Source organism: Orbicella faveolata, unplaced genomic scaffold, assembly GCF_042242905.1.
Source record: "Orbicella faveolata isolate gen_17 unplaced genomic scaffold, um_ofav_v1 contig_3, whole genome shotgun sequence".
NCBI lineage: Eukaryota > Metazoa > Cnidaria > Anthozoa > Scleractinia > Merulinidae > Orbicella > Orbicella faveolata.
The window spans coordinates 19,285,001-19,300,083 of record NW_028301558.1 but is presented as its reverse complement, the minus strand read 5'-3'; the positions used below and the strand labels follow the sequence as shown (position 1 = coordinate 19,300,083).

At 39.1% G+C, this 15,083-nt stretch overlaps 1 protein-coding gene across 1 annotated transcript in view; it reads left to right on the top strand.

The window, feature by feature from the left end:
• Positions 1-9,242, top strand: part of LOC110051008 (protein mono-ADP-ribosyltransferase PARP14-like) — a 90,750-nt gene extending 81,508 nt beyond the window's left edge. The window contains exon 27 of the mRNA XM_089297663.1: positions 4,716-9,242. Coding sequence (XP_089153789.1) covers positions 4,716-5,711 — 996 coding nt within the window. The 3' untranslated portion in view covers positions 5,712-9,242. The remainder of the gene's footprint in view (positions 1-4,715) is intronic.
• The last annotated feature ends 5,841 nt before the right edge of the window (positions 9,243-15,083 follow it).

The window sequence follows — 15,083 nt, the reverse complement described above, 5'->3', positions numbered from 1 at the left end:
CAAAGGTCTTCATGATGACTTAGTTTGACTGCATCAGACTGTATTATCTGTGTGATACTTAGAAATTATCCATCTCAAAATCACTAGCTTAATCCATTTTTTGAGACTGGCTAGTTACGTCACCTTTGATAGAGTTCCAGACGACCTTTCGATTCCTTGTTTCTTCCGGTTTTTATTGCTCCTTTAGCGTTGCTCTTCTGTTAAAATATCGTCCTCTTGAGGTTTCATTGGTTATCAAGATGATTTGCACTTTACGATAAAAAAAGAAAGATAAAACAATGAAAGCTCCTTTGCCCATCGAAAGTGCAGGCAAACTGGAATATTTATGCAGGATAGTCCTTCAGGGCTGACAGCGCTGAAGTCAACTGGGTCCTGCTAATTATAACAAACACAATGTTCTCGTAATTGATCCGGTACTCATAGTTAAGTTAAGCACTAGACCACTCTTTCTACGAGTTTACTGGCGCAATAAACCACGCGGGATGTTGGGAGAACACGAGAAAAGCTTGTAAATCACGAGCCGTTAGGTGAGTGATTTACAAACTTTTCGGGTGTTCTCCCAACATCCTAAGTAATTTATTGCGCCGGTAAACCCATAGAAAGAGTGGTCCATCGCTTTTATGAAATAACTATGGAGAAAGCCTGTCAATGAGAGGAAGATTTATTGTACTTTCGTAATCAAGTTGCTTATTCTCATCAAATTCATGAGATGACGCGACAAACCAATCACAGCGACTGAAAGAATGAAAGCACAGACTTCGCGTCGGACACGAAATCCGCAGAACAAAGCGACGAAAACATTTCACGCTAAGAAAGTTTTCAGAAAGGAAAGGAAAACGTTATCGGTGAAAGGCAAAAATTTATTATCTCAAAAGTCTCTATTCTGACGGTGGAATCGGTTATTACGAAAGTAAAAGGCTGTACAAAAAGTGTGCAAGTAGTCCAAACTGTCATCCAAACTTCATGTGCTTGGCGAAGTGATTCATCGCAGTGTCTAACGACAACTTTCCAAAGTTTCGCGAACGGAATAAAGGCTAGTTAAAGAAACCCTGCTTCCGAAATTTATTCAGAATTTATTTACTTATGCTGAAAGCTTTAAAGTCGGTGTTTCTCTGTATTTTGCTAAAGGAAAACTATTGCTTGAAAGCTAAGCTTATAGAAACCAAATTCATTTATCGTGTTATGCATGCATGCATCGAGTTTAAATTCAAAATTTCTGACAGAAAGAAATCTTTTCCCTGCTTTTTTGGCAACCCAAATTGATCAGTCTAGCCCAGTTGACTTCGTCTTCCACAGACCGTGGAAAGCAGCGAAAAAAGGGTTTAAAACTTCCTTAATTTTAATCTCAAGCATAACCAGAGTCGGCGTAAAATTTTTGTCGTGGAAAAAAAAGATAAAGCCTTAAGCTATATGACGACTAACTTCCGGTCCTTTTTTTTCCCTTGAATGAAAAGATATTCGTGTTATTGATATCTCAGCCAGTGAAAGGCAGAGCTGTTTATTACATTTGTTATCGCTATAATTCCGAGTTCTCTAGTTCCTTCGAAGAGCTGCCATAGATTGGGAACCGTGGTTTACCGGTACAATAGAACATAGGTTTAGCAATTCTTTTGACCAATCAGAGCGTGCGTAGTATCTCAGTTATTAGGAACCTTAAGATACGAGGACGGGAAAGGCCAGGACGGGAACGGCAGTGGACGGGGGAAACTTTCGCGGGTTCCGTTGTGTCACCGAAAACAAAGTACTTAAGATGTTTATTTTTGCAGAGGACAGCGACGTCAATAATTCGAACTTCGTACAAGCTATTCACACAAGCAATGACATCCTTTAGACTGTAAAAGAGGTGGTAGAAATCTTATCCTATTAAGCTTAAACGAAAGTGAACAGCGATGCTGAATTTCTTTTGCTTTATAAGGGAGGCAAACATCTGTCGATATTTTAATAGAGAAACCAGAATTTTCGTATGGAAAAATTAAACGAACAATCTGATCGATCTGCGTCAGATGGTTTTATACCGGCACCAGAGCGTTTGAGAATTCTGTCGCCGAAGAATCCTGACTTTTGGTGAACATTTCAATTTCCATCTGTAATTGGAACAAGCATTATAAAATAAAACAAACGTCGCGTCAAGTTCCGGGCAGTATTAAAAAACAACTAAACATCAGTTTGAAAATGTGTATTTTATTTGCTCGATAGATGCTTCCATGGCATTCATTCTTACGACATTTTATCGCCTGTACTTACACTGATGTATTCTCAATGCATATAGTTTGTATTTTGTTTTGAGCTTGCACACCCGTGACAGCGCCTGAACAGTGACTGAATCACAAACGGCAAGACAAGGAATATTTTTATTCACACTTTCGTATCTCATTGTAGTATTCTACACTACAATCACGAAAAATTTGAACCTTAAAAACATTCTTATCAATATAACTGAAAATAAGGTCGAGTGGAACATTTGTCGGGGCAAAACAAGAGCAAAATACTCACGTTTTCGATACGACGGATAATCGGGCGAAATGGCGTCCTCGACGAGACGAGGACGGCGGAGAGATGAGTCGAGAGTTCTCGTGCGCATGCCCGGTTGAGTAAATTTGCTTCCGGTAGCCGTCCTAACCAGGAGCCATAATCGGGGACGGAGACCGTAAGCGCGCGCCATTTCTAGTATTGGGGTTGTCCCCATGATATGGGACAATAATTCTATTTTTAGAACAAATTGCGCCATCGCCTGCGGCACTCGCGCGTACATGCTGCGAGGATTTTTGTGGATGTCGCGCGGGGGAAATGGCGTCCGAAATTCCCGAAATCTTTCATGTTTTTGGCCCACAACTCAACGCGTTTACGTCTGTTGGAATTTTGCTTAAGTATTTTCGTCGTAAGCTGCTCCAGTTTGAGTGAAGTAAGACAGTGTCGAATTTAGGTATGTTACGCTTTAAGCTTATATATATCGCTGACCAAGCTGTGTTCCGACGGATGCTTCTTTTACATGAGCTGTACATTACTCCACTTTAAATTTCACATATGTTGAAGATTAACAGCTTTTCCATTAGACAGCAAAAAACTAGCTGGATATATTTAGATATAGCAGAGCTTCAGGACTTTATAGTTTCCTAGCTCCTCTTGCCACACGCTTGCGAGGAATTTGCCAGTCTATCGCGACCGAAAAGTGAAACAAAATAATTGCTAGTTTGAGTTTCGCCTGAATTGTAAGCAACGCTTGATGTTTCATCAAGGCCCAACAAATTTACGTCCGTAGATACTGCCCAGTTTTGTTTGTGTAAAAATCCAGTAAATTCTCTGTTGTCGATGAATGAGAGCACCGATGCGTGTTTTGTACAGTCAGTAAACATGACAAATTGTACTGCCGCCGCACTTTCGTGTGAAAGCGTACATCGAACTCAAACAATAACTCTATAGCTTTTAAATATGTTTAAGATTGATAAATGTTTGAGAACATATTAAAAGCTAAGATGAAAATATGTGAATAAAGCAGAAATAATCAGCAAAGTTACGATGACGCTTTCTTTAATCAACTTCGAATAACGATTTCGATTTTGTTGATAGAGTTATCAAAACTCCTTGTCTATTTTCATCTTGGCAGTGTAAAACTTCACTTTGCTTATGTTGAAGAAACAAACATGAGGTTAGTAGCCTTTTTTGCGTTCGTGAAATTTGTTGCAGCATCTCAGCACAAAAGATAACGAAAGAAATCTTTGTCAAGATTTGTTGACAATCGAAAACACTGACTCGGACTTGAAAGTGCACGAGCTGCACCATGCAAATGAGCTAATTGTAGGCGTCAGACTTTCCTTTCAAAAACTTTTGCAAACTCACCAAACAAGCAGAAACAATAAGAAACCATCAAAACAGCTTTTGGTTATGATTAACCATTGTCTGAGAAACTCACAAATTAACTCGATACCAGAGTAAAGAGTTTTCTTGCTATATTCTTTAGTCAGAACAAACGCATAAACATACGCGTAAGCTTACAACTAGCGCGAGCTGATCGTATTATTCATTCCCAGCGCGAGATTGAAGTCTTGTTTTCGACCCAGAAAAACCCACCTTTTCCGTTAGCTCAGAGCATAAAACTACATATAAGCGCCATGGTTCGGATTCCCTGCCTTATTCCCTGCCATCGCTGTGAAAAATACGCAAAATAATCTCGCAAGGTCTCTCAACTCTCACCATTTGATCACGCAACGTGACAACATCCACGCGAGAGCCCCCGACATGTGCGTGGATCCGCGCGAATATATGACATCAGGATGGCGCAATTTGTTCTAAAAATAGAAAAATTGTCCCATATCATAGGTGCGCGCGGATCCCAAGACTTACGGTCTCCGTCCCCGATTATGGCTCCTGTCCTAACTCGTCCCGTCCTGGTATCATTCTCGTCCCCACAGCCCACGATCCTTCTGGCCTGCGGTAGAGATCGAGAGCTCTGGGCTGGACCAACACCGGAGGTCCGCGATTCGCGGACTTGCTGTCAAATCTGGCAAACCTGATTGGCTGAGAATACGAAACAAATACTCTGCGCATGCTCAGAAAATCGGGTCCGGCCAGAGCTCTCGATCCCTGCCGCAGGCCAGAAGGATCGTGGGCTCTGGGGACGAGAGTGTCCTGGTATCTTAAGGTGCCTATTAAGTAATAGTTAATAAATAGTTAATGGTAGGGTATAAATAGTCAATGGTAATGTTCTGTGTCCACAGGTTTTGAAGAGGTTAGTCACAAAATGCCTTCAAGAAGCTACGAGAATGGGGATGGTTTCCATTGCATTTCCTGCCATTGGGACTGGCACACTTCAATTTCCTCGTGCTGAAGTTGCCGAAATTTATTTTGATGAGGTTATATCGTTCAACCAGAAGAATCCTGCTACTTCACTTAAAGAAGTCAGTTTTGTTCTATACGATCAAGACCATCCGACCGTCCAGGCTTTTGAAGCAGAGTTGAAACAAAGGAACAAGAAAAACACCCCCATTCTGGTTGGAAAGAAAGCACATTCAGTTAAGAAACCACAACTGAGGGCCACTACAGAGCATTCCAAGGGATCGCCATCTCAGACCGCCACCTTTTCTCCAGTACGAGAGCGAAACCCAGATCGCTTTGAAACAAACGTGGGAACACTGTGCTTCAAAGTCCAACCTGGCGACATCACAAAAGAGGCCACGGACGCCATCGTCATCATATCTAACCCTGAGTTAGATCTGAGGAGGGGAGGTGTAGGTGCAGTGATTTTAAGGTCAGGAGGCGATTCCATTCAGAAAGAGTGCTCTAAACAAGGCCCTCAACCTCCAGGATCTGTTGTTGTTACAAAGGCAGGTAATTTGAGAGCAGGATACATTTTCCATATAGTCCCTTCAGCTTCCATGGACACTAGAAGCATCAAAGCCTCGATAATGAAGTGTCTTCAGGAAGCCGAGAAAAGGCGCTTTACATCCATTTCGTTCCCTGCGATTGGAAGTGGTAACCTTGGAGTTTCTGCGAAGTCATGCGCCGACACAATGCTCTCCGCGATTCGTGGCTTCAGTGACAAGCAACCCACGTCCTTACAGCTTATTAAGATGATTGTTTTCCAAACAGACATGATTAAAGAAGTCCGTTTGGCAATAAAAGAAGCGTCTGGGGAAACGACCACTGAGAGACGTGGAATGTTCCGCCGAGTTTTTTCAACGGTTGGAGGTTCTTGGTTTAGGAGATTCAGATAAAGATGCCCCAACTGAAAAAAACCCAGTAAATGATTACAACAAAGATATTGACCTTGTGATCTTTACTGGTCGTAGAGGAGACCTACAAGGAGCGATGAACGAAATCAATGAAGTTATGAAAAAGAAATCAACAAAGCAGGTCATTGAAAGCGAAGCAATCAAATTGTTTTCCAAAGGACATTTCCGAAAAATGAACACCCATGAATAACGATACGATGTTTCAGTATCGGTGGAGAAAATGGTGGAACGCATTGTAGTGCAAGGACAAAGTGGCAATATCCTTAACGTCGTGGGAGAGATCCACGTGGATGTATGGTGATGGCACCAACTTGGCCGTCGATAAAACCAGGAACATGGAACATTCCGGAAAATCCCAGAACATTGAATAATTATAATAATTATGAGAAAAATATGCAAAATTAATTTTTCAAAAATTAAATTAAACAAAAATAAACTGGTATCAGCTCGGAAAATAGAAAGCAAAACAAAAACGTTAAACAAAAAAAGAAAAAAAGAAAGAAAAATGAAAATGACTGCAATGAGTGACGGCTCGCAACTTAGAAGACTAATCCATTCCTTTACACGAGTGTGATTTCTTTATACTATTCATTACGTCGATTCGAAGATATGCGTATACACGATTTCTCATGAAGAAATAGTTTCTCCATGAGATAGAAATAGAAACTCTTCGACATTGAGTTTCTTGTGCAAACTAGTTTGGACTGCTCAAGCTGTGACGACAGTGTAAACAGATAAAAACACAAAATTTAAAAACATTGGGCGACGCGCTGTCTTACAGGGTCGCTGGTCAAAACTTTATTGTCTCAAGAAATATTTGTTATAAGTGTTGGCGATCTGAAATTGAATTCAAAGTGTCGCCAACAGTTCAAATGCCTTTCCTGGAAAATGCGAAGTACGTGCGTGAACGCACTGCTCTAATCTTTGACCGGAAAGGCTGAGTCTGCACTTCGTGGTTCATAATGTCAGGCGTTCCTAGCGGAGAGCGCGAAACTGGGGATGATAATTGCAATATGAAGACGGAACAGTCGTGACAAAACTATGGCTACTGACTTAACAAGCAACTGTATGATGCTCCTACGAACACCTCAGATGTTGAAGAAATCGGGGATCAACAAAGGAAAACGCAATGAATTACCTGGCATTCATCGTTCGAATCGTCCAGGTTTGTGCTGTAATGCCCCGTGACGCAACTGGCCGAAAAGAAGAGGAGCCTGCACTCATTGTGGTCAGTTCAAGGAATACCCAACGCTCCCTACCTAGCAAAATATCTTTTCATATTTCGAGCTGATACCAGTTTATATTTGTTTATTTTATTTTCGAAAATTTAATTTGACATATTTTTCTCATAATTATCATAATTATTCGATGTTCCGGGATGTTCCATGTTCCTGCTTTTATCGACGGCCCACTAACTTCGTTCGTTACGAAAGCCACATAAACGCCAAAATTGAGCTGGCCGTTAACGATAAGAAAAACACAGTGATACCTACTTCAGAAGAGGGAGACGATTACAAAGTTGACTTTACACAATGCGGGTGAAAGACCCATATCACTGGAAAATTTGAACCATTTACAGTCTTCAAGAAAGTTCGTTAAGGTAATTTCCCTGAAATAAAACTGCCAATAGATTTTTGTTCAAACTTTGTCCACTGAATATTTATCATATGAGAACTTTAATTATAAAATAAAAAAAGGAGGGTGCCCATGCTCGTTAAGGAGCAGTGAGGCATTAAAAATATCCTATTTTAGCATTATTTAATGCTCATTACAAGAACGCATTCCAAGTTATTGTAAACTCTTTGTGAGCCCAGACTCATGAAAACACGCCTCAAACTACAGTCAATACTTGTGTCGGACACAAATAAACTTTTTAAGTTTGATTTTGACAGACAGCTGAATCCTTGTTAAAATATTGGAACCAAATTACTTGCCACGGCTATCAAACTGCAAAACAGAAAAGACTACAGTGCAGCTGTTGTTTTCCTTATTTATTCAATTTTCAACGATAGAAATCAGATCAGTCTTTTCTCACACAAAGCTAATGATTAGTTGACTAAAATGACTGGAAAAAATGTGGGGTGCCCGAGCTCGTTAGTGAGCTATAGCCATTTTTCAACTGACAGAACTCAATATCAAGGCAAATCCGCCATGTTTTCAATGTGCGTCTGCACGAGCGCGCGCTAACGACGCCATAAAGTATGCGCACTAAGGATGCGCGATGCAAATGTGAGGAATCACCTTAAATCTCTGTACAATGTCAACATTTCCTTTGTAAATTACAATGTCTGTTAATTTGCACACTTACAGAGATTTTGTGATCTCTATAAAAAGTCTGTAAATTTTAGTACATGTTTCGCTTTCAGAGCGCATAAAATGTCCACGAAATGTTGCTATTTTTCTTGTAAATGTTTTGTAAAATTTACAGAGATTTTATGGCATTTAAAGAAATCTCCGTAAAATGTCCACATTTTCTCTGTAAAAAGGGCAGGAGAAAAAAATCTCTATAAAATCGAAAACATAAAATCTCCATATTATGTCTGTAAAATTTTAGTTAAAATAATATTATAAAATGTTAGTAAAATGTACACAAATAAACTACACACAATGTCACCCAAAAGTACACATAATGTGTGTAAAATGTAAGCATTTTATTGGCATAAATCTCTGTAAAATGTCCACATTTTCCCTGTAAAATCAGCCTGTACAAAAGGAACGGGTGCGAAAGCCGTAAGACATAATCTCAGTTATATCTCTGTAAAAAGGAAACTGAATATTGCGTAAAATCTTAGTATAATGTAGACAAATATACTACACAGCGGGTCAAACAAAAGTACACATAATGTCTGTAAAATCAACATGTAAAATAGGAAGGTATTGAGAACCAGAACATTATCTTATTACACTTCTTACAAAGAGAGCTTTGTAAACAGCAAAATAAGAATTGTGGCAAGTTTACACAAAGTATAACCTTTGTGTCTTTCAATAACAAATAGATTATGAAGTTCAAAGTTATGCAACTAACAACTGAGATTTACGCTGCACATATCAAAATTACGACAAACAAAAGAACCTTGGGAAAGAAGATAGAAACACAAACAAACTGGAACAAACTGGTGGCGTGGCTTTTTGAACTCTCAGAAAATTTTGGTTTCCCTCAATATTCCTAAGATAATTGACAGCATTGTAATCTGGTAATATCTTTCCATCAATGAGGGTATATTAGAGCGGTTTTCAATTGAGTGTTGTAAAACCAAAACACACCTAATTACTTACCAATTAGACTACACGGCCAAACTTAATCACCATAGTTAAACCAACACAAATACCAAAACCAAAGGTATTCTTTGATTACTTAATTTGACACTCAATTGAAAACTGCTCTAGAGAAATGATATATTAAAGTAATAAGTCCACCTTGATGTTCATTTTTTTACGCGGCTGTACAAAACCATTACTAATACTACTATTGTTAATACTACAGTATTAATAATACATGTAGCTGATTTAAAACACTTGTCTCAAGATATATGTATCATGGCAATAAGAAAAATTCAATCTGCAATATCAGCGATCAATAATACTGTCAAAGCTCTCCCTGCAGCCATCCCAAGAATTCAAAAAAGAGCTCTTATATACAACCAGGGATTGAAACAATATAACCTGGTCTTTTCTGTGAACTTTTAGCATAAAGCTTGGGACATGTACATGTAAATGGCCACTCTCTTGTGCGAGCTTTAAGCATTAAAAGCCTGGCGCATGTAAATGTTCATTATTTTGTGGTATTTCCAGCAGTTGTGAATATCCTAAAAATAATTGCCAGATACATGGAAGAGATTCTTGGATTAACAGGTAAGGTAACTACATGTACAAGTTTCAGATTGAAACCTGCAACTATCTCATTTGAACGATGAAAACATTGCACACTCCTTTAACGGCTGCTTGCAAGAGCTTAAAAATAGTTAATAAACAATTAGATTAGCTGGTACTTCCCAAAGGTGCTCATGGTTGCTAAGGGAAAAGCTCCTTTTAATTGCAGGGTTTGTGTGACAATTCAGAAGGGGATCAAAATAGTGATTGTAACTACCTGTAGGTCAGAAACAGATGCAAACATGTTTGCATAACTGTAAAATACACTTTAACCTCTCACTATGGACACCTCCACAATAAGGACAGATTATTTGGTCCCAGAAAAACCAGAATTATTATAGTCTGTACCTCTACAATATTGACACTCAGCTCTGGCCCTTTGCTCTCCATATTTAGTAAGGTCCACTATAAATTGCAAGCTTCCAGATTGTACATATGTACAGTGCATACAATCAATTAAAAGGTAAAAAATTAATTTGGCTGAATATTTGTGTCATCTGAGTGACTCAAATGGAGCTTTCAATGCTTAACCATTCATTAAATGATTTATTCCTAACTATTCACATGTAGTGTTATCAAATAAAACTAGTTAATCTTGACAGTGCTATATACACATACATAAATATAATATACATTTATAACAATGGAATAGCCTCCTGAAGCTTGATAGTATCTCCACATTTCTGGTAATGTTATTCTTTCCATTCTACATGTGAAAGAAAGAAAACAGTGTTATCACTACTACATCGTGTTTATCGTGTTTAAATAAAGGTTACTTACTTACTTACATAAATGCCCAACATTCGTAACAAAACAAGGTCCATGTAAATCACAATGACAAGTGCACGTACTGTCAAACTGCTCAAAAGTGCAGATGGCCAGTCCAACAATCCAAATGTTAAATTTTCTAAATCAGTATGGAAGACCAAATGTATATGTATAGTATTTTATTTTCAATATTTAGTTGTCTAGGTAATTGCTGAATATCTTGCATACGAATATCAAGGAGCAAGGTACATTTTAATTATTAAACAGCAATACCATTATATTGGTTTGGCTGAGGGATACAATTAAGTGACCTCACAGGTCATCTTTCAAATTATTCTCACATTCCAATAATCTTAATTCTTACTAATGATCAAGTAGTAAGGACAGACCTACATTTCAAGAATGGATGACACCATCAACATTTTTTTTTTGGGTTTCTTTATTATAAAAAACAGATAGATTCCATGTTGCCATGCATCTGTTCAGTAATTGATCACAAAAGACATGACAAAATGTAGTAAGAACATCAGTGACGCACTCGGCTGTCACATTGTGTGCCACTTTTTTGTTCTTTCACATTTTGGTGTGATCAATTACTGAACAGACGCACAGCAACTGCATTTCGACTCCTATAAAACAGCCACCCTCCGGGAAATGGATAGTTTCCACTTAAAGGGGGCTGGCCACTTAATAGAGGTAAAAACAATAGAAAAGCCCTCATCGGGACTTTGATAACTGGCTGCCTAATAGGGGTGGCCGTTTAATAGGTGGCTGCATAATATAAGTTTGACTGTATTTGTTAACTTGACATACAGTTGAACCTCCCATATACGAATACGCAAAATTTGAAGCCTAGGTGTTTGCTTACAGGAGGTGGCCGCTTACGAGAGCTTAGACCATACTGGGCAACAGTTTGCCCCATTAGCTCAATATTGGTAACAGTAAGGACTTACATGTACCTCATGCGCCAATGCCCATCTAAACCCACGTAATTTTAGCAGCCACAAAAATATCTAATCTTTCCAAAGTATTTATTCAAAGTAACATGGTTCACTTCTGATAAACTACCTTCATGTAGATGTACAAAGGTTGATCAGAATAACACCATATTGTCCCGTTTTTTCTCTGTTATCTGTCAAGTCGTCACTTACAGGTTAAAGACACAAGATTTCAAACTTCTAGCTCTAGAAGTGGTCGCCGTCACTTACGAGAAGTGGTTGCACACAATAGGTTCTAGACATGAAAACTTTTTGTATTTTGGAAAACCGGTCGCTTGCGAGAGGTGGCCACAAGTTTAGATTAAAATCCCTACTCAATCTCAATTTAATTACTGCACACAATGCACGTGAGAAACAACTTTGTCAAAGTATCAGGGATAAACGGACATGTTGATATGGGTCCTGCCTATGAACTGTTGCTATTTGACAGGCAGAAAGTGCAGAACAGGAGTTGAGGTGGCATATTTCAAGAGAACATACAGTATTCACTGTATTTATTTAGGGGTGCACCACTTATTCCTTGCTAACAACAATCAATATTTTTTGCTCTTATTTTCAGGGTGGTGCCTAACAAGGGCAGATGGTCAATCAAGTTAATACACAATTTTTATTACTTATTAGTAGTGGAGCTCCGGCGGCCCGAAGGGCCACCAAGCGGACCCCCATACCCATATAGGGAAGAAAAGGAAACCCATGAACTGATTTTCTCATGGTTATCATGGCTAGCGGTATTGCTTGTTGGCGCGTACACACAGTGGCGACGACGATGACGGAGTCGTGCGAGATGGCGGCCATAGTCCAGCTAATAGACTGACAGAGACATACACTCTCGCTTTGTAGCATCCCTCTTTGATATTGGACATCCATGTTATGATCAATTGACACCTGTGAAAACAAGGTATTCGCTGACCAGTACCACGTGACCATATCGCAGGCTCAAGTTAAGAACTCATTGAGGTCACATGTTCTTTGAAGTTGACCGCTGACCAAGTGCTGGTTTTCAATTGGATCGCGGGCCCATGTCAGGTTGACTTGTTGGCCGGGTGTTTCAGAAGCCAGTTAACGCTAACCCAGGATTACAAAAGTTAACTGAAGTATAATTTTTCTTGTATGCAAAAGTTTTTCACTGCTTTTGTTTTGTGTATTTTGAGGACCATGAGATTTTTTAAACTCAAAATAGAAGGCCAAACAACAGAAACGGAAAACCTCACCGTAAAGTTACAAAACTCAAATCAAAATTCTTGGATATCCTGGGTTAGCTTAATCGGGCTTTGAATAACCCGGCCCAGGAGCCCAGGTTTTAGGCTTGGCTAAATCTATATATTACTATTACTGAATGGAAATGAGGTCAGTTCAAACAAATCTGGCCAACATTGATTTCTTTTAACAGCAATTGGCAAATGTTAACAATGATCACCGAGGCCATTGACTGAATTTTAATGTCCACGTTCATGAAGTGACGTTGTGATTGTTTCATAATAAATGTTTTCAAGCCATATCCATGATCAGCCACATTTGAGTAGAGGTAAACTTTGTACAACAGGTGAAAATGGTATAATCTTCATAATTAAAATATACACCTTTCACAGTATATGTATAGTTAGGGGAAGGTTGAGTAAAAACCCCGACTCAGTGATGTACAAGTACAAGTACGCCGTTGTGAATTGGCAAGGCAAGATCGGCAGGTATATTTTGCAGGGCGCAGGTTGCAGGTTGAAATTTAATTATAACTGGAAAACCGCTGGCACTAAAAATAATTAATAAACTATATACTCGTCAGGGGTTCTTACATAAAGTAGTTCGCCTCTTTCACATAGTGAAAACACGATCGATCTGCTACAAGTAGCTACTAGCACTTATCGATCGACACGCTGAGACCAGTGAAATCTCTTCAAAGCCATCTGGATGGCCGCTCCACAGATGTTTCCATCGATTCCAGATTTGGCTCGGGTCTTCCCTCAACAATAGAAGATTGCCATCACAAATGAAGCAAATAAATAAAGAAATGAAATACTATAAGATTTTAACCGACGGAATATACTAGGAAAAGCTCAGTGTGCTTTCATTTTGGTACTCACAGGGAAGAAACCAAATTCAGCAGATATTTCAGATGATATTTCAGATGTTTCTTCAAAAACAATAATTCATTACAAGCTTAAAATCACAGGAATATACTCTCCTCCCATCGCTTCGGCCTGTTTGGCACTTAGGTGGAAACCACCTTCTGAGTGATTGTAAACAGCGTCATGTAACAGTCACGGTAAGTCTACCACGTGTACGTTTCTTTTAAGTGCCAGCGGTTTTCCAGTTATAATTAAATTTTAACCTGCAACCTCCTGCCTGCAACTTACGCCCTGCAAAATATACCTGCCGAGGCAAGATTCAAAAATGGCGGATAATTTCACTCTGTTCACTCTACGAAACTCGAGATCTGGGTAGAAAAAGCCGTACGATCTGAGATCGTAGTAAAAAAATTCCGTTTAAGGCTACTCCTACCCATAAAAGAAGCGAGCTTTGACTTGGTTCTATAGAATTATAACTTACACTGTAATTTTGAGCGTGAAACTTGTAATTTCAGATCGTTAAAACGAGCGCCACAAAACGAACATGAGTATCCAGGCCTCCTCGGCCAAAGCAACTACATTAGCCGCTGTTCCGGAAAATGAGCCCGCACTTCTTTCCATCTGTCAGTACTCATGAAATGAATCATATTTTGCTACGTACTAGGACTACTAGCCGAGTGCTAGAATTACTGAACAAATTGAGATAAGCTTTCAATTCGTGCAAATGATACTAACCAGAAAAAATAAATTTGTTTGATTACGCGCGTAGAAACAAAGTCCGTTGATCGATCGATGGCCGATTGTATTTAAAAACTTAATCAACCTTCCACGGCTTTTATCTGTAGAGTGTATAAGACGGCCTTTTTAAACCCTTATATTAAGCATTTGCGTGGTCAAAGAGCCATTGAGTCTAGATATATTTGTTGGATTACGCGCATAGAAGTGTTGTTCACTCCCATAGCAACAGAATAATTCATTCTTTATGACTGCGATCATTTATTACTTTCCGAAATATAATTGTATGAAAAAACTTCAGGCGAACTAACTTTTGGTCGGGGCGAATCGACTTTTTTGGGAACGACACGACTCTGAGTTGGGGTTTATTGCTTTAGGGTGAATTTTAAATATTGAAATTGGTTTGTAATAATCCGCCATTTACGCCTTTGCAGAGGTTGCAGCCAGCGTTGCGCATGCCTGAGACCGCAAGAAGTGATGCACAGAAAGCTGACCAAAGCTGCGCCATGCGTTGTTCCGCTCTGAATTTCAGGTACACAAGCAAATTTCACAAACTTTCAAGGCCTTGAATATGAGTTTGGTTTCAGTGAGATAGTTTTGTACTCTTAAAGACAGCAACCGTGGAGCCGTAAACATGCAAATCCTGTTTTATTTGACTTGTACAGGAAATATCCGAAAATTGGGATCTTCCCGTTAACCTTTTCTTGTCACAATTTTTTCATAAAATAGACAACTCCAGTAAAAGAGACTGCGTTAGATGAATGTTTCAGAAGATAATTCTCGCACGCTTTCCTCACGTTTCTTTCAACTTACACGGTGAACACCGCAACAAAATTTCCCGCCTTTTTGTACTTGGTAACTGGATCAAACTAAAACGTCCACGTTATCTAGTCGATTCATAATTTAAATAAAATTAATGA